The sequence below is a fragment of the Mycteria americana genome, chromosome 21 (assembly GCF_035582795.1).
Source record: "Mycteria americana isolate JAX WOST 10 ecotype Jacksonville Zoo and Gardens chromosome 21, USCA_MyAme_1.0, whole genome shotgun sequence".
NCBI classification, from domain to species: Eukaryota; Metazoa; Chordata; class Aves; order Ciconiiformes; family Ciconiidae; genus Mycteria; species Mycteria americana.
Window position 1 is genome coordinate 3,500,152 of NC_134385.1, and position 19,073 is coordinate 3,519,224.

Sequence of the window (19,073 nt, forward strand, 5' to 3'; positions counted from 1 at the left end):
GCCTCCGAGGGGTGTGGGCAGCGCTGCTGTCTCCAAGGATTTGAAAGATTGCTGCTAGCTTTTGTTTTCAAAGAGTTTCCACCGAAATCAGGGACGTTTTATTCTTTGCCTCCCCTTTTTTGGCTCTGCGGGGTTCACGAGGAGTCTCTGTTCAGGTTTTTTGCAGCCAGCTCAAGAGACTAAAAGCATACTGAGCTTGAACCGCCGCCTAGACATTCCTAGCTGAGCACACCTCTTCTATTTGAGGCTTTTAAGAAAATAGATGGGGGGGGGAAAAATGACCATGGGAGTTGATAGCACTGAGCCCTGGGCAAAACTCCAGCCTTGAAGCAGAGGCCATGTCTTGCTTCAGCTGTGATTACAGAGGACTTTCATTCCAAGCATGAAGAAAGCCTCTCTGGCATGGGAAGTCTTCCCAGCCAGAACTGCATGGGGAGATGCTGCCAGCACCTACAGCTGGCCTCCGGCAGCAGCTGTGCTATGGCTTAATCCACACTAACCTTGGTGATGAAGCAAATGCACTCGAGCATCTGGGTAGCACCTCTCTGCCGAGCTGGAGTTACATCACTGCTCTGTCCTCCGTGCCGGCCGGGTGAGCCATGCCTCGGGACTGATGTAGGAGCAGCGCTGGCCCTGTGAAATCAAAGCCAGAACATGGAAAATGCAGGGTGTCAGCTGTGTGCTCAGCACCTGCTGAGCTGATGCCTGCAATGGCATATGGGCTGGGGCTGCGCTGCCCAGAAACCATATGTGAGTGCTGGGAATCAGCCCTCATTCCCAGCTGATGGGCTTTAACGGGCTCCCGGGCCAGCTGGGGCAGTGGTTACTGGTCTGGTGCCAGGGGCTTGGGGAGCCTTTTCCCGAACTGGGAGGGACATTGTTGCCCATGCTGGAAGGGAGCAGAGGGTTTCTGTTCTGCTCTGGTCCCTTTTGTTCTCAAGGGAAAGAGCCTCTCATTGTACATCGGTGAAGGTGCACGTGAGCAGTGGAGCTCGTAGAAAGAGCCTGGCAGGGGTGCAGGTCCATGTCCCAGCACCCAGGGCTCGCTCAGCAGGGAGGGCAGGCTGCTGCAGGCACCCCTCTCTCCACTGACGCTCATCAGAGTACGTTAACGCACCCCGTATCCTTCCCAGGGCCTCTGCTCAAGCTGCAAGGCTCACCTTGAGCCCTGGGGAAACCTGCTGGGTGCCAGCACCCAGTGCTCCCAGTGCACATGGCTGAGCCCAGACTGGTGGGCAGCTCTGCCTCTCTTGCAGCACAAAGCTCTCGGGGCGTTTCAGGAGGATGCTGCCCTGGCCACACCGCAGGGCAGCACCGAGGTGAGCCAGTGACATGCCATCGGGGCTGGACGTGCCAGGGGGAAGGTGGAGAGGGGACTGGGAGGTGATGGGGCGCAGCCAGATGTTCACCCCAACCACAGGACATTTGTCCTGGGAGGTGGCTGTGGAGGGGACAAAACCGAGCAAGCATCAGTCGTAGCCTCCAAAAGGCAGGACATGAACCTGCAAAATTGGACTTGCATCCTCTGTTTGTCACCAAGGGTGGCTTTACCAAGAGGTAGGTGTCCCACCCCTCCCCGGATGAGGCGGACAGAGGCAGCAGGAGGGACAGTCCCCAAGGTGGGAGCGGCCATGCTGTGTCTGTTTACCCTCCGGGGGATAAGTGGAAGTGTGAAAAGTGGCTCCTTGCAGAGGGTGAGGAATAACCCCCCTCCTTATCCCCAGGGAAAGGGCAAAGAGCCTCGGGTTTATCTCGCAGCAGGAAGAGATTTATGGAACTTTCCAACAGCTGCTGGTGGGGACAGTTTTCCCTTGGTGCCTGGGCTGGAGGGACCTGCATGCCCCACGCTGCAGCAGAAATCACCCGGGGCTGGTTTCACGGACACTTCGAGCTGAACCCAAGCACGAGCTCCCACGGAAAGGGGTGTCTGACAGCGCAGCCACCCCGCCGTGCTGGTACAGGCTCCGGGGGGCTGGATCGGGGAACAGATCCAGCTGGAAATTAGCTCAGCCTGGGAAGCTGTGGGGAGAAGCAGGATTGCCGGAGCAAGGCTGTGCTCGGGACAGAGGCGTTGGCCAGCGGGTCATGGTGAGCAGGGTCCGTGTCCCCGGCACGCTGATCCCCAGGCAGACTGGGCTCTGTCACCGGCTGGGAGGGCAGAGTTAACCCAGGGCCAGCTGTATAGCCCGAGGAGCGCAGGACAGCGGCATTGCTGGGTACGGCTGTCCCCAGGAGGTCACCTTGTCTGTGCCACCCGGCTGAGGTCACTCACTTTATCTGCAAATAGAGACTGAAGCCTACCGATCTGTTTTGGTGGGCTTTAGTTAATGTTTTGCAAAACCACTGTTTCCAGGCATGTAAGCAGCCGAGGTGCTGCAGTACGTGGCCAGAAACTGATAGGGCAGCAAGATGGTTTCCCGCTACCCAAAAAAAAAAAAAAATCCCTTTTCCTAGGAATGAAGCTTTAAATTGCTTTGCTGGGAAATGGAATGCTGTGTGCAGGCCAGCACTCAGGCTTAACCTTAACCAGAGATGGCTCGGGGAGCTCTGAAAGCACAGGACTGCCTTAGCCCCTGCCAGGACTGTGTTTGCTGCTGCTGCGGAGTCCGGAGGCTGCGGCGTACCACTGTACCTGGGCTGGAGCTCGGACAAGTGCCCTCCTCACACCACAACAGAGCAGGGACAAGTGCTCTCCTTCAGCTGCAACAAGCCAAAGGGCGCTGTCTAGGGGACACAAAGGCATTTTAGCCATTTCATGGCTAAAAAAAAAGCAAATATTTCCATGGTGCTTGAAGGGGGACGAGGCGCCAACCACCTGGCAGCAGCATGGGGAAGCTGTAAGCTTTTCCCTGGAGATAGGACAGTATTGGCCACAGGCTGGCATGGTTTATGGGCACCGGGATCCCCCACAGAGCACTGACCTGGTTTACAGTGCTCCTGTAAACAGGCAGCTCTTCCGTGACCCAACCTTACCAGCAACTTGATCTTTGTTCCTTCAGGAACCACATTCAGCTGAACGGACCCACCCCAGAAGCAAACACACCAGCCTGAGGCTGGGTTGCGATATCCCCGGTGAGCAGCGCTCTTCCTCTCCCTGTTCTCCGGTTATTTCTAGTTCCTCTCCCCAGTCTTGTTTCCTCCTCGCGGATGCAGCCCGGGCGGACGGCTCCTGCCTGTGCTGCCCACCAGAATTGCCACTGCCCCTGCGCCGGCGAGGCAGGACGTGGCTGGTGCTTCACTGCTGTGACCGTTATAGGATGCTATAAAATATAAGTCATCGGCTGCATGGAAAAGAGGTGGTTGTGTCTTATTTTCGGTTTTGCATCATGTCAATTGATCCTAAGGTGTCTGATCATGATGGAGACAGCTGCAAGAGGCAGATCAGGTGTTGGCAGGGTGCAAAAAGAGGCAAAAAAAACCCCAGAAAACCAGGCAAATGGCATTGGTGACTGCAGGGAGCTGCTTGTCTCCTCTACAGGCTTCAGCCTAACTGGGAAGGACAACGCGAGGGCAGCGGTGCAGGTCCCGCTCGGCTCCGTGTGCTTTGCCAGGGCAGCGGCTGGGAGCCGGGGGGGGCTGCACGGAGGGGAGGGGGGATAGCAGTGAGCTGCATCTTCACCAAGAAGACACCCAACTCCTATCCACTGGCTGCTCAGAAAAAATCAACCTCCTCAAAGGGTTTTGAACACCTCCCCAGCTCGCAGGGAGCGCAAAGCCGGAGGAGACAACCTCACTAGATGTCAGCAGAGCCACGCTCCCGGCAATCCCGCTCCCAGCTCTTGGCCGATCCCAGGCTCAGCCCCGCTCTCGCCTGTCCTGGTTGGGATCCCACAGATGGAGCCCGGATCTCCGCTCAGGAGCTCGGCGGTGGATGGGCCCTGCTTCCACCCTGTGCTGCGGCAGACGTGACCATCTATGGTAGCAGAGCAGAGGGCAGGAAGCGGTGGTAAAGTCAGCCGACCTCGCTGGGTTTTCTCCTCCTTCCCATCCTGTCAGCGTCTCCCAGCCCTCGCCGGGACAGACGCTCTTGTCTGTCTGTCTGCACAGACCCCTGGCTCCAAGGGTGGCTTCAACTCCCTCCCTGGGGCTGCTGGGACCCAAAAATGCAGAGCGAAGCCCCAGGTCCCTCGCAGCAGGCAGGGAGGACCGCTGCCCTTTCTCTAACCGTGGCAGCACGCACCTTTTCAGAGCAAGTCCTGCCCTAATGGTAAAAGCAGACAGCAGAGCCTTCTGTGGGAACAATCCCATGTTGACTCCAGGGACTTCTTCCTGACTTTGAGTTATTTTTCCTTCGACTTCCCTGTTCTCAGTCTCTCCAACAACAAAGCTGGGACAACAATATTTATCCACCCTCTGCCAAGTGCTTTGAGACCCTCGGATCCAAGAGGGTCTGTGAGCACAAGGCTCCAAAGTGCTCCGTACCCAGGGAAGCACAGGAGCTTTGTAGGAGTTTTTTGATGCTTGGGATGAGCCAGCACACACCAAAGGTAAAACCACCTTTGCCGCACAGAGCCAGCGATGACAACAACCCCTGGCACAGAGCACCAGGGGCCCGGAGCCCTCCAGGATTTACCCTGAGGAAAGGGCGTAGCTGTTTCGATCGTCAGCAGTTCCCCAGGGGCACTTTTCTCCCATCCCGCACCCACCACCCGTAGCTCGGAGGGGCCTGGACCTCAGCTCCCCCTGACGCAGCCAGATGCTATTCAGGAGCACCCGATGTGTCCCTTCCGCCTCCTCCTAGCCCCAGCCCAGGCTGCCCTGCTCCCCAGCCCAGTTCTGCCCCTGCAAGGCCGGGACAAGCCCCCTCCCCAAGGGCGGCTCATCCCATCTAGCCCCACCCTGGGGACCCAGGCTGCAGCCCCCAGCCACATCTCTGGGGCCCACAACCTCCAGCCTAACCCCTCTTCCAGGGCTCCCCACCTGCTCCCAGCACCCCGAACCACCCCCAGCCCCTCTCAGGGGGTCCCAGACCCCCAACAGCCCCTTCTGGGGGGGTCTGCAGCCCTCCCCCAGCCCTACCCTGGGGGGTCCCAGCTGCCCCCGCCGGGGCTCTCAGGCCCCCCGAGCCCCTCTGTGGGGGCCTCGGGCACCTCGAGGACCCCGGAGCCCCCCAAGCTCCTCTCCGGGGGTCCCGGCCCTCCCGGGGGGCGTCCTGAGCCCCCCCCCCGCCCCCCATCTCCCTGGCCCCACCCCCAAGCGAGACCCCGCCCCTCCAACCCCACCCCCTCGCTCTCTTCGACCACGCCCTCAAACCCATCCGCCAATCGCAGGGCGGTGGCTGACCGAAGCTCCTCCCCGCCGGCCGCCGCGCCGCTCTGTGCGTACTTCCGGCGCGCGGGGCGGGGACCGGAAGCGGCGGGCGCGGGGGGTGCTGGGCGGCGCCGGGCGGCGGCGGAGCGGGAGCGCGGCGGGGAGGTGAGCGGCGGACGGGCGGCGGGCTGGGGCTCCCCGCGGGGCCGCGGGCCCTGCCGCGGAGCCGGTGTCGGAGGGAGGAGACTGCCGGGGGCGGGGGGGGAGCCGCCAGCGGCCGCGCTGCGCCCCGGGGCTGGCCGGGGGGCGCCGGTGAGGGGTCGGGCCCGCCCGGGCTGGGGAGGCTCCGTCCGCCTCTGCCGGGGCCGCGCTGGGAGGCGGGAGGGGCTCCGGCCCGGCTGCTGGGGAGGTTTAACGGGGAGGTTTGGGGTTAATTTACTCACGGAACGGTGAAAACTCCCCGACGCGGCTGTTACCGGGGTCCGCCGCCACCCGTGGCACCGGGCGGGGCAGCTTCGGGTCTCCCCGGGGTTTCCTGCGCGGGGCGGAGGCGCTTCCTGCCGCGGGGGCCCGGCCCGGGGGTGTCTCTGCGCCCGAATTCTGCCCGGGGCGGGGGCGGGCACAGATGACCGAGGCCTGGGCCGCCGTGGTCCGTGCCCGCCGGCCGGCTGCGGCGGGGTACGCCGTCCCGGTGGAGGGGCGGGCGGGGGGCCTGTGTCTGCCCCCACAACCCCAGCGAGAAGCGTTTAGTCCTGCTCGCTGTGGCCCCTGGAAGGGGGGTCGGGGTGTGCTGGGGGGCCGGTCCACCGGCAGCTTTCGGTCAAGAGCCGCCTCTCCCCGGCCGGCGGGAGGGTTGGAAAGCGGGGGGACCGGTAGGTTACCGGGGCGGCAGCTCCTGGGTGACTCACAAGGGCGGGGGGGGTGTGCCCAGGTGATACGTCCATCTTTCCGCCACAGGACTGACTTGCCGCAGCCTCAAGCGAGGATATTTCTGTGGTTTGTCCTCCCAAATACCAGGTGCTCTCGCCATCTTCCGGGGTGGTTTTTGTCTTTAGCCTGTTGCTGACTTCTCTTCTGCCTTTTGCCTTTTGGTGGTGATTAGGATGGGTTAAACGTGTAAGTGATTGCTTTGGATTTTGTGGTAGTGAAATGAAAAAACCGATACGGACGTTGCATGCGTCAGGTCACAGGGTTTTGCACGTCGGGTTCTGGAATTCCCCGAGAGCTGGGCTATAGATGCACATCGCTGAAAAACCAAGAATCGGTGACCTCGAGAAACTGCTGTATTCCCTTTCTCTTCCTGAGGCGATCCTCGTATCCCCGGAATATTGCTGAGCTTTCTGAAAGCCAAAAATACCCCCTGTTATTCACGTAACAAAGTTCAGCCAAGCAGCCTCTGCTTGAGCAGGCACAGCTCAGGAGGGATGCTGACGAGATTCGATGCTCTGAATTCCTGATATGGAGCTTGGTACTGTATCCAATTTAGCTTAGATCTGAGATCCTCACTTACTTCCCTGGTGGATTCATCGCCCTGACAGGGAATGGAAATGAGAGGAGCGTAGCAACAGAGTCTGGCAAGTGCAAATCTCCTATTTCATATAATTGTGATGAAAAAGGAGTCCTTGAGTCCTTGCGCTTGCTCTAGTGTGGAGTGAAGTGATACTTTAACCGTCTCTTAATGTTTGAGTAAAAATGCCAAATAACATTTTTAATTATTTCAGTAGGAATTGTTATTTGAGAGCGCTTAAATAGGGTCCAGATGGATTTTTTTTTTTTTAAGCTCTTTTGGTTTTCTAAATAAAGTAGATCTGAAATACCAGAAGTAGACACCATGGGTTCTGGAGCAATGTCAACAAGTATTGTACTATAAACAGCAGAGATCTCTGTCTTGGCAGCTGCTGGGACTACCAATAGCTGTCTTGTGTTCGTGGCTGGTCCTGACAACTGACTAAAATCAGGCATTTCAGTCCTGTCTTGCTTCAAATAGTTCCTTACTTGATGAGCTGAACTGTTTAAAAAAAAATAAAAAGAAAAATCTTTGGGCTTTTGGAAGATATAAATGTTGGAAATCATCTGGTAGCTGATCCCCTGAGATATTCCAGTGTCAGCTCAGAAATAAACTGTGGTATGTTCTTAATTTAGTTGTCCCATCTTTATTCCTTTTGCCTGTAGAAACAGGAAGTAGTCGATGCAAATTTCACGTTGCTGACAGCAGTTTGTCGGGCTTTGCAAAAGCTGAATCTGAACAGAGGCGTAGGTTTGACTGGCTTTGGCTGTAAAACTCACATTTGCGTCTTCCAGAATATCTAAGTGACAACTCAGCTTAGTGTGCTGTCTCAGGCAACCGGAATAATTTCATTTATGCCGTTTTTATGAGAACTTGCTTGCTCCTCTGAGGACCGGCCTTTGGCTGGGACATGCTGACTCCTTGATATTCTGCAAACAGGAAAATCCTCTTGCTGTGTTGTACAGGATCGGCTTTGGGATAGCTGGTGTTTTTACAAATAAAATCCCTTCCCTTTATTGCTCCGCTCAGTATATCAAAACAGCCTAGTTGTAGATAAAACCCTGTTTGCTGTACAGTGTGTTCAAAACCATGTTCCCAAGTTTCGATGGAAATAAAGGCTAGCTAATAGATTAACCAAATGTGCTATGAAAATGAATGGACTTTCTGGCCCAGGGTGAAATGTGTGTTTGCTGCGAGTCCATAGCTTCCGCTCCATTGGTAATCAAAGTTCAATTGAATTTAAACGAGACCTAGATTTAAATCCTCTGTTATAGTCCCAAAAGGGAGAGCTTCATCTCAACTCCACTTCTGTCAGCTGGAGAACTCTAACCCCCAGCTGCACGGCGTAGCTTGACAGCCTTCCTCATTCCTCCTGAGCACGGGACGATGCCCTGAACAAAAATGACTCTTCCATGACCTGTGTGTCTCAGCTTCCTCTTTGGGATCTCATTTCCCACCTTTATTTTATTACCGAGACCTGTGAAGTCAGTTTGCCACTTATTGACAAATTATTCTACATTCAGAGTGATCAACAGACAAAACACTGTTTAGATGTAGCCCAAGGAGGTCTGCTTTGTGATCTTTTTCTTTTTTCCTCCTCGCTAAACATTAATCTCTCTGGATTGCAGACTCTGGCTGTTGATGTTAGTTAGGTTCTGGTCTGTACAACTAAATATTTTTATTTCATTCTGGATGGGTATGTAGGTAGCAGAAAGAGCTGCATCCACAGGGCAAAGAGCACAGTAAGGGTGAGTCGAGATAGATTTAGCAAGGAGTGACTGAGCTAGAGCTGCCTGCTCTAGGACTTTGTGCTGCCTGCACTTAGTTCTGATTTTGCTGCCAATTTACCAAGTGACTTATCTTGTGAGTTGTCCTAATGCTGCCCATTAAACAGAAATTAAAATGAGTTCACCATCTGCCAGATAGCGCTAGGTTTACAAAGCTGGTATCGAGCACTGTGGCTTTATGGCTTCTGTCAGGGAAACCCACTGAGGCCCGGGAAGGATGTGTCAAACAGCAAGGGGACTGGAAGGAATCTGAATCTCACGGAATGCTGTCTTGTTAAAGGACATTAATCCCGACAGCATATCTAGAATTGATGCGATATGCTCCTCGCAACAGCATGTCTTATTGCTGGGGGTCGGAAGCCGCTTTCCATCTGGACGTTCTGGTTTGTAATCCTGATTTGAAATGCAGTTTGTGACTCGGTAATGGGGCTGATCAGATTAGAGCCTCGCATGGAACGTGGTGGGGATCAGTGGTGCAGAACAGCAGCTTTGTCTGCCCAGCGCTCCGTAAACCTGGTGTCCTTCCTGAAATCCCTGCGTTACACCCCTCTATCTTGCTGCGCCCTCAAAGCACGGGAGAATTTCCTTAACAGGTGGCTCTTTTCGGGGGGGGGAACCACCCTTCTTTTAGCGTGCTGAGAGCGGGGGAGGCAGAGCCCTGCTCTTGGCTGCGCTCCCACTTGAAGACGTGAGCCCCATTCTGGATGCATCGTCCTCGGCTGCAGCAAAGCGCTGACAATCCTGTGGTCAGGATTTCTACATTGTATGGAATTAAAAAAAAAAAAAAAGGTATTCATTACAGTTGATTATATGGGTGACCGCCCACAAGTTTCAGCCTCTCTGAACTTTTTTTGTATCTGGAAGCCATCCAGTTACTGCTGTCCAGTTTTACACACAGTATCTCCTCTGGCTCGCTCTTGCACAGAGGAGGAAACCGCTCTCTTCCTCTTGGAAAGGGGTGGCCTCTCCCCTGCCCCCCACATCAGTGCTGCTTCTCCTGATGCAAGCAGGCGAAAGAGGGGTGGAAAATGGCCTTGTTTGTTTTCTGACATCAGTGCCGCTCGTGACTAACACTGGATCTGCCCCACATCCTCTGGAAATTGGATGAAAACATGCACTTTGGAGCAGGGCTTGAGAAGGCTTGTGAGAAAAAGCAAAACCCTAGTTAGAACTTCAGGTTTCGTTTCTGAGGGAGATCTAGTATCAGTTCATGAACGCAGCTGGTAAACCCTGCCTTCCTTTTTGGGTATGCTGGGGAATGTGCTGGGAAGGTCATTCCTCAGGCAGGGTTTTGAGCTCTCGCAGGCTGTTGCAGTAAGAAGGAAGCTGTGTCCAGGCTATAATCGTGATTCACGTTGTAAGATCTTCCAGTGAGTGGTGATAAGATAAAAATGCGATTGGTGACTTGCTACTCCCTCCCTGCATTCCCTGTGCATTAGTGTGCTTGGAGCGTGACTTGTCTTGCTCCTTGGTGCAGTCTCTGCAAAGCAGTATTTAATGGAAAGTTTATATGACACTTAAGACTTTTCCAGATGAGACGCTTCAAATGACTTATGTGCCTAAATTGCTTTCCTGTGCAGTGCTTGCAGAGTAGATTCTGCAGTTCAGATACCAAAGCCTGTAGAGGGAGAGTATGAACAGGGGCGCATTGTTGTAGAAGCAGCTATGCCTCCTTAGCTTGTGCAGCTGCTCGTCTTAGCATGTGCCAGGGTGGCTCATTTTGCACGCTGATGCTCTGTACTGTAGCGATGCTGGAGTTATAGATGTTCCTTGGAGGAATTCAGGACTCCGGGAGGTCCCTGCGGATGCATTTGCAGAATCAAAACCACTAGTTCTAACCTGAAGTGCGTGAACTCCCCGTGAAGCACTCGTACTTCATTTGCTACGTGGTCACAGCTGGGACTTTGGCCAAGAACTGACTGCAGTGAGATTCTGTGCAGACCTTTGTTTTATTGAGTGGTGTCAATACAAGGTTAGAAGATAGAAGTTTTAGTATCCCTATACATGTAAGAAGTCCTTACAATGGAATACGACTATGTGGCCATTAAGGAGCGACTGTGGCAATAGAAGGTGGCTGTGTGCATGGCTGTTGCGTGATCCCAATGTCCCTGCTAACCATCATCAGTGAGGGTACCCTGCTGCCCATCATCAGGGTGCAGAGCTAGGTAGAAATTATTATTTGGGAACTGGTAGAGCTTGTACCAAACAGCTGATAAACCCTCTTTGATATTTAGTGTACGAGTTTCATACTGTCAGAGGATGTGAGTAATTGTATTCTGTCTGTGCAGGTTGTGGACAGCGGTAGATATGGAAAGACTGGTTGAACGGTTGGAGAAGGCCGTGGAGCGCCTGGAGACGGTGTGCCAAGGACCTGGCATGTGTGGAGATGGCTCTTCCAAAGGTAAGGCCCAAAGCCCCTCCCCAGCAGTGTTGCCCCACGGGAGTCCCTGTACTGAAGCTCCGGCCGGGCGGTGCGGCAGTGTCGGACATCAGCAGTAGCTGTTGCAGAGCAGGCAGTGCTCGTGCAGGGCATGCAAACGGCTGTTAGATGAACTGGCTGTGCGCAGAGGGGAAGCGAGTTTCACAGCAGATACTGCGCAAACGCAGAGAGGCCTGCGGTTACCGTCCTGCTAAGATAAGGACTTCCTGTGGCTGCAGCGCTTCCCTCGTCTGCCTTCAGCTGCGTGCTTCGGGCTGGGCGGGGGGAAGGTTCAGCGTGGAGCGGGTGGGAGGTGCGGCCCAGGAGCACAGTGCATGTGTGCGAGTGCTCCCAGCCCAGGAGCCCACCCGGTGCCTCTCGGCGATACCTGTGCTCTGTTCCTTTTCTGCAGGAGTGGCTCAGTACGTGCAGGCTTTCGATGCCCTTCTGGCTGGCCCAGTAGCCGAGTACATCAAGATCAGCAAAGAAGTTGGTGGGGATGTGCAGAAGCATGTAAGGACTCACGTTCTCCCTCCACTCTAAATAGATGCTGCTTGTTCTTCAGGGCTGTTAAGGGCCAAGTTTGCTCTCGGTGTTTGCATTCCTTTAGCGCTGTATTCTAGAATGTTTAGAATCCCCGAGGATTCAAAACAGATGCAGATGCCCAGATAACCTCCAGCAGATTGCCACCTACACACACTATGAATCAAACCTCCTCTTGAAATCTTTGTTCGTTAGGTGCCTAGCTCTCTTTACGGACTTTGGTGCATGCCTTTAGGAGGCCTGTAAACTACCCAGCCCAAGAGCTGTTACACTCTTGTAAGTTTTCTCTGAGGATGGGTGTTTTCAAGAATATGTGCTTTGGGATCAGCATAGCTACTTCCTTACAGACTAGGAGCAGCGGGAACTTGAATGACTATTAGCGTTATGCTGGGTACAAGGGAAGCTCTCTCATGTTTCTCTCTACTCTTAGGCTGAGATGGTCCATGTGGGCTTGATGAGTGAGAGGGCTCTTCTGGTGATGGCATCTCAACATCAGCAGCCAACAGAGGTAAGTCTGGGAAATCACTCATCAGAAACCTTGTATGCCCTTACCTCAAGAGTCAGGGATGACTGCCACTGTAGGGGAATCTAGGCCGTTCCAGTTGCTCCAAAAGAGGAACGGGAGGAGGACTGGCGACACTTGCATCCATGAGGTGGCACTTGCTGAACCTGTGAACTGTTCCAGGTGCTCACCCAATACCAGGCAGAATTCCGGAGGTTGATTCTTAGAACTGGCATTTTCCAGTCATTGGAGCAACAAGTTTTCTGTCGCTGTCCGAGCAGCTTGTGAGTGTCATCTCCCAGTGTCTGTCTCAAGTTTCACCTTGCACCAGCACTGCACAATCAGTGTTCCCTCAGACGCAACCTGCAGACAGGAACTTGTCTGAGACAGGAGCTGCAGTGGGATTTGCGTAGACCCTGCTTTTCATTATGTGATGCTTATAGACTTTCAGGCACTAAACTCCTTCTGAAGTATAACAGACACTTGTCTCTCTTGAATGGTCTCTGAGTAATAGCTAGGCTTTTAGGATTGATTTGTCCTTAGCAAGTAATTTAACACTTTACCCTAGGCTGCTGCTTCTCAGCAGGATGTGTGACTGAGAATCTGATCCTGAATGCATTGGCTTTTCCCTGCTGAGAACTGTTTTTCCTGAGCAACAGGATCCCACTTTGCTTTTCTTTGCAGTTATTATCTTTGCAGTCACAGCTTCTACTGTTACATTGTGGTAGCTGGATTTCTGTGATACTTTCCTATTCACTGCAAAATATAGCTGCATCTTTTTCCCCAAGCTCAGCATTGGAGGGTTGTTTATCTTTCACCAGGCTTGCTGGGACGCTGCTCTGCATAGCCTCTAGTCTGAGAATCTGCTTACAAATTCCACTGACACATTATTTAAATAAAGGATTATGAACAAACAACAACCTTAATCTAGTGTAGGTCTTTGTGTGCAGGTTGTCTTGCGGGAGTCTAGTCAGTTCTGGAGTAGCCAGGGTAAAATGCAAAATGTACGAACACTCATTGCTTGTGGCGAAGAACTTCCCCATGCTGTTACTTGACAGTGGCACTAGGCTGGAGCTTCTGAAAGTGTATCCTGGCCAGTGGTCCTTGGAACCTCTCTGTTTTCATCTGAACAGAGGAAGGGACAGCAAATGGAAAAGCCGAGGCTTTGAAAAGCAAGTTTTGCCCAAATTTGTCCCTCACTGCTGCCACCAGCAGGAGAATTTTTGATCTTAGAGGAAAGAATAGTTGCCCAAGAGGAATCTGTGGAAATGTGTAATTGGCTGCTTTGCTCTGACCTCAGCAGACTTCTAAGCACTTTCAGTCAGCCTTCCAAGTGAACAACACACAGCAACATTTTTTTATCATCCAAATATTGAAGGCTTGGATTGACTTGAGCAGTAACTTGAATCCTGAAGTCCAGCCTGATAGGTTGAGTTGAGAATTTGCTGTGACTCCGACTGTAATGCAGGCTGTAGATCCCAAACTGCAAAAACCTGCATAGCACCCCCTTTCTCTGAGGGTTTGTATAGGAGAGGAAAAATTTGACAAACTGTCTTGGAACAAAAGAATCCAGGAGAGGCAAATGCTATTTCTGTCCTCGTTACTAACAAGCTTTGTCAGTGTCTCTTGGATTGAACATGAGTCACAGTTCTTGGCATACTCCCATAGTACCAATCCGGTTGGGAGCTATGACTTCAGCCCTGGAGGAGCTAGGCTGTGGGACCGAGCTCGGCTCGCAGGGCGGGTCAGGCCTGGACAGGAGCTGTAGCAGCGACTTGTGCCAGTTGGAATCTTCCTCCGAGTGACCATCATCTCAGCAGAGCCGCCAATGACGATGTGCAGCCATTCCAGAGCAATACTAATGTTCTTAATTGTTATTGTCCCTCTTGTCCTGCAGAATGCGTTCTCATCGCTTCTGAAACCAATTTCAGAGCAAATCCAAGTGGTGCAGAATTTCAGGGAGAAGAACCGTGGCAGCAAATTGTTCAATCACTTATCAGCAGTCAGCGAGAGCATCCCAGCCCTGGGCTGGGTGGCCATGGTAAGAACTCCAGTGGGAAATGGTTTCCTTGGGCTGGTGGGAAAAGCCTGGCTCCCTGGTCAGCTGTTCCATGCCAATGTGTTCTTTCTTCTTTAGGCTCCAAAGCCTGGTCCTTATGTGAAGGAAATGACCGATGCTGCCATGTTTTATACCAACCGGATCCTCAAGGAGTACAAGGATGTGTAAGTTCACCTTCTCTCTTAAAGATGTCATTGAACACAGCCAACTGGGTGTGTAGGGGCTACTCCAGTATCTAACCACAGCTGCCTTGGTCTTTAATTCATTCTTCTTTTTAAAGGCAGGGTATCTTTATAAAGCCTCACTTAGCTGTTCTTTCCTGATCCTTAGGGACAAGATTCCTTGCATTCATATTGCAGCTGGAATCTCCGGTAGCAAGTGTGTTGCTGCTCTTGTCCCAGCATCATCTGGTGGCTGAACTGTTTCCTAGGGCAGCAAGTTGTGTCTTGGGAATGGGTCTGGTTGGAAGTACCAGACTCCTCAATTAAAATGCGTTACAGCGCAGAGCAGGCCTGTGGCCTTCTGCCCGCAGGGGCAAGATTAATACTGAAGCTAGAACGCAGTGCTGGAGGTGCGAGGCTGCTGTGCTGCCTGTAGGCTGAGAGGTGGAGAGATGTAAAGAACTGTTTGTAGTCCTTGGGTTTTAATGGCAAAATGCATCTGCTCACTCCTTGTGATCTCCTTGTGTCCTCAGAGATAAAAAGCAAGTGGACTGGGTGAAAGCTTATCTGAGTATCTGGACAGAGCTGCAGGCCTATATCAAAGAGTATCACACCACAGGGCTGACTTGGAGCAAAACAGTAAGTCCTGGCTACATCTGCAGGAGCTTCCTAGATGAGTATTGCATGATTATTGCAGCAGATCTGGAGCTTGTGCAATTGCCTTTCCTCTTGCCGGTCTCTTACAGGGTCCTGTAGCAACAGAAGGGGCTAAATCACCATCCGCTCCCCCAGCCGGGGCTGCGCCTCCCCCACCGGGCCCTCCTCCCCCACCTGCTCTTGCCCCCATGAGCTCCAGCACCGATGACTCTGCCTCCCGCTCCGCGCTCTTCGCCCAGATCAATCGGGGTGAAGGCATCACCTCTGGTAGGTGGAAAGAGCGAGCGGAGGGAGGGCAGCCGCGAGCGAGTACTGTTGTGTTGTGAATCCTTGTTTTGCTGCTGTCCCTCAATACACCTGCTTAGAAAGCAGGCTTGCAGTAACAAAAGAGCATCTGCTCTGAGTACGAGGCTGGGAGCCAGCAGCAGCCCTGAGGCAGTTCACAGCGACAAAGGGAGCACATCTGAGTTAGAATTCTCAGCCTCATCTGTCAAGTGTAGCAAGAGATTAATCTCTAGCTGGAATGGAGAGAGCGAGCCCTTTGGTTGCCTACACGTCTCCAACGCAAAAGGTGCAATTTTGCACCTATTCATATTTGCACAAAACTTATCCCTTTTTTGTGTGACCTGGTTAGCGTATCAGGACAGATGTGAAACAAAGGCAAGGTGTTTGGCTTGAGGCTTTTTCCAGCTGCAGAGTGGAAGAGCTGGCGCCTTCTGGTTCTACAGTACATCTTGTGTTCTCGTCAGTATTGCATCAGTGTTTCTTGCTCGCTCTTTCACTTGCTGTCACTCATGCTTGGACTCAACTTAGGCCCAGTCTCAGTAATTTATTTGCATTTTGAAAAATGTTATCATGATGATTGTTGTAATCGCTGATGTCTGGTGTTTGTGGAGGAGAGCTGGATCTCAGGTTTGACTTCCCTTGCAGGCTTAAGACATGTTTCAGATGACATGAAGACCCACAAGAATCCAGCACTGAAGAACCAAGGGGGTCCTGTGAGAAGTGGACCCAAACCTTTCACTGCTCCCAAACCAGCCTGTAATGCTAATCCCTCTCAAAAAACCTCTCCAAAGGCACCTGCATTGCTAGAATTAGAGGGCAAAAAGTGGAGAGTGGTGAGTGCCTGCTGTCGGCATGAGTGGGTTGGAGGGACAGGAGCTTTGCAGCAGGGAAGGAGGGTCTCCTGAAGACCTTTCTTGTAAGAGGCATCAGCCTGAAGGTACCTGCAGTTAGCTTTTAAAGGGGCTGCACTGCTCTGCTGTTCGCATGGATTAATTGGTCCGCATTCCAAAAGTAAAGTGCGTTTTCCCTGTCTTTTCAGGAAAACCAGGAGAATGCCACTAACCTGGTAATCAGTGACACAGAGTTGAAGCAGGTAGCGTATGTTTTCAAGTGCACAAATAGTACACTCCAAATCAAAGGCAAGATCAACTCCATCACCCTTGGTAAGTGGAGAAACTCTGAAAACTGCTTCTGCGTGCTGGTCTCTTTGCAGAAGGCTGAATCTCCAAAACCTTTCTGTGAGCTACTCTGTCTTGTTTTTGCAGATAACTGTAAGAAGCTAGGGCTGGTGTTCGATGACGTGGTGGGCATTGTAGAGATCATAAACAGCAGGGATGTTAAAGTTCAGGTGAGTGTCTACAACCTGTTCTCTGCCTGGAGTATGACTGAGGCACTGTACAACAGGGCATCTGTAGCATCTGCTTCTTTGAGTAGTTTTATTTCCAGAAAAGGAACGTGCATCTGTGGAGAGCATTCATGAAACACCATCTGTCCTAGTGCTCTGCACCTCACCCTGCCCAGCCCTTAGGAAAGGGCTGAAATTTGCCTCACTGAGCTGCTTCAGGGCTCTAGATTAGGCTCTGTGAGGCGGACAGCACGATGTGACTGCCAAAGTAGGAGGCCAACAGTAGAATCTACTCTGATTCCGGTTTGGTATCTGATTTGGGATGGTCAGTTTGCCCAACGTTCACTGTAGTTTGGTTCTAAAGAGATCAAAACAAGAAATGACTTTGGATTTTTGCCAAAGGTGGGAGTACTTGAATTCAGCCTGTCTGCGGCAAGGGGGTTGGAGTCAAACCTCTTGCCTTGTGAAGGCAAGTGCAAAAAAAAAAATAGTTGTGGTTGCCCAGTTCCAGTTAATGCTCCTCTAACTGCTGCTTTGACCACCCTGCTAGGTAATGGGTAAAGTGCCAACGATTTCCATCAACAAGACAGACGGTTGCCACGTGTATCTGAGCAAGAACTCCCTAGACTGCGAAATCGTCAGTGCCAAGTCATCAGAGATGAATGTTCTTATTCCCACAGAGGGTGGTGACTTTGTAAGTGTTAAGTTTTGAAATCATTGTAGTCTGGTTGGGGTAGGGCAGGGCAGGATTCGTATTTTGAGCCCTGCAGGAATGTCACAGTTACAGTGAGGTCTGGAGGGACAATTCTAGACTCTAGACTTGGAGGTTGTGAATGATGGTCAGATGCTAAAACCAGCAAATCGAGTTGTTTGTCTTTACGGTGAGATACTTGCTGTTTTGTGAGAGTTTCTTCTTCCTCAGGATCTCTTGGGGGCAGAACAGGCAGCGTTTGTGGTACCGGAGGGGACATAGCATGTATCTAAGAAAAGAAATGCCTAAAGCAGTGGGAGTAGTTACTAGTCTCAGTCATAAACTGTTTCTTGACAACAGATTTCTATTTTTACCCTCCAGACTGAACTCCCTGTCCCAGAACAGTTCAAGACAGTGTGGAACGGTCAGAAGTTGGTTACCACTGTGACAGAAATTGCTGGCTAAGCAGAAAAGCTCCAAGGCTTATGCCCTCCCCTGGCCCTGCTGTGGGACAAATCTGCTTTCAGATGATTATCTTAGATTTCTTGTACCTTTCTGCTCTCAAACTGCTTCTCTTCTACCCGAGAGACACAGCTACCTGCCGTCACTGAAATACCTCTGGCTGGGGTTTGGTGTAGGTGGCGGGTCAGTTATCGTCCACATCTATTAGCAGGAAGGTGTATTTTTTTTTTCTCCCCTTGTCCGATCTAACTGCACCAATTGATCAAGTCAGATTTTTGGTGAACTTCACAGCCAGTACTGGCAGTTGGCTTTCAGAGTGTTGTTCGGGTTGTTTTGTATTGCCTTTAAGCAAACTGTTCATGTGAGAGAGGAATGTTTGTCCCCTTTTTAACAAATAATGGTTTATGTCGGGGTCCAGCGCACCCAGTTGCTATCGCAGATGTCTCAAGAAGGTCCTGAAAGCTGCTAATTCCAGCTCTATGTACTAGTTGGTGGCATTACAGGACATGGGAATGGCTTTGTCGGACCAAAGGCTGAGGACCTGGGCCGTAGCATTCCACCCTGATTTCTCTTTCGTCATTCCTACTAGCTCAGTGTATTTCTGATTGTGCCATGACAGGAGGCTTTATATTAACCAGTGCCACAGGAAGACTGCAGTGGAGTAACCGCGGTTACCCCCCCAGCAGTCCGGCTGGTAGCTTGGAGCTGAGCACCTCTTATTCCATAAGCCCTCCACCCTCACAAGGGAATCTTTGCCCCAGGGCTTCCTTCTCGGAGCAGCTGAACTCAGGTTCAGTCTTCCAGGACAGTTCTTCTGAACCTGTCCCCTTCTGCAGAGGAAGGGTCTCCTTCATTCCAGGGTCAGTAGTGCAGTATTGTAAATACCCGAGTTGGATCAAGTCGGTTCATCGCTCTTCCTCATCTGCAATCAGTCCCCATAAAGTTAATCCTCTCAACCTCCTCTTTCCCCTGTTGCTTGGCTCTTTACTTTGGTGGAAGCTTGTAGCCTCTGTTCTAGGGCCCTGGAGCAGAGTGATGGATCTAAGACACAGTACTGTACTGACCCATAAAGGGAGCTGCACGTGCTTTGACCTTCATTTTTCCAGCGCCTTGGGTGGCATAAGCATATCTTAAATGCATTTCCTCTGTAAAGTGTCAATGTTCTTTTTCTCTAGGACAAAACTTAACAAAAAATATGCAATTTTTTTATTTTGAGACTGTCCTGTGACTTGTACTCGTCTTCTCCTGAGGCTTGTGAAAAAAACTTTCTTATGTACTTAAGATTATACAGAAGATAGAATAAAGTTAATGCCAACTTGCTCATTACGATGGCTCTTGTTTACTCTTTTGGGGGCAGACAGGACCTCAGGTCAGACAAGATGCCCCTTGCTGCCTGACCCTGCCT

The 19,073-nt window shown here is 52.1% G+C and overlaps 1 protein-coding gene across 2 annotated transcripts; it reads left to right on the plus strand.

The window, feature by feature from the left end:
- The first annotated feature begins 5,347 nt into the window (after positions 1–5,347).
- On the plus strand, positions 5,348–18,994 carry CAP1 (cyclase associated actin cytoskeleton regulatory protein 1). Of its 2 annotated transcripts, none has more exons than XM_075522484.1 (13): positions 5,348–5,415; positions 10,833–10,945; positions 11,376–11,476; positions 11,937–12,014; positions 13,906–14,049; positions 14,146–14,231; positions 14,762–14,867; positions 14,975–15,152; positions 15,816–16,003; positions 16,210–16,333; positions 16,436–16,518; positions 17,066–17,209; positions 17,588–18,994. In XM_075522484.1, exons 2-13 carry the CDS (start codon positions 10,852–10,854, stop codon positions 17,669–17,671), a joined length of 1,410 nt encoding a protein of 469 aa, XP_075378599.1. In that variant the 5' UTR covers positions 5,348–5,415; positions 10,833–10,851; the 3' UTR covers positions 17,672–18,994. The 2 variants fall into 2 exon arrangements, with proteins under 2 accessions (XP_075378599.1, XP_075378598.1); XM_075522483.1 differs by lacking the exon at positions 5,348–5,415 and adding an exon at positions 10,565–10,614.
- The last annotated feature ends 79 nt before the right edge of the window (positions 18,995–19,073 follow it).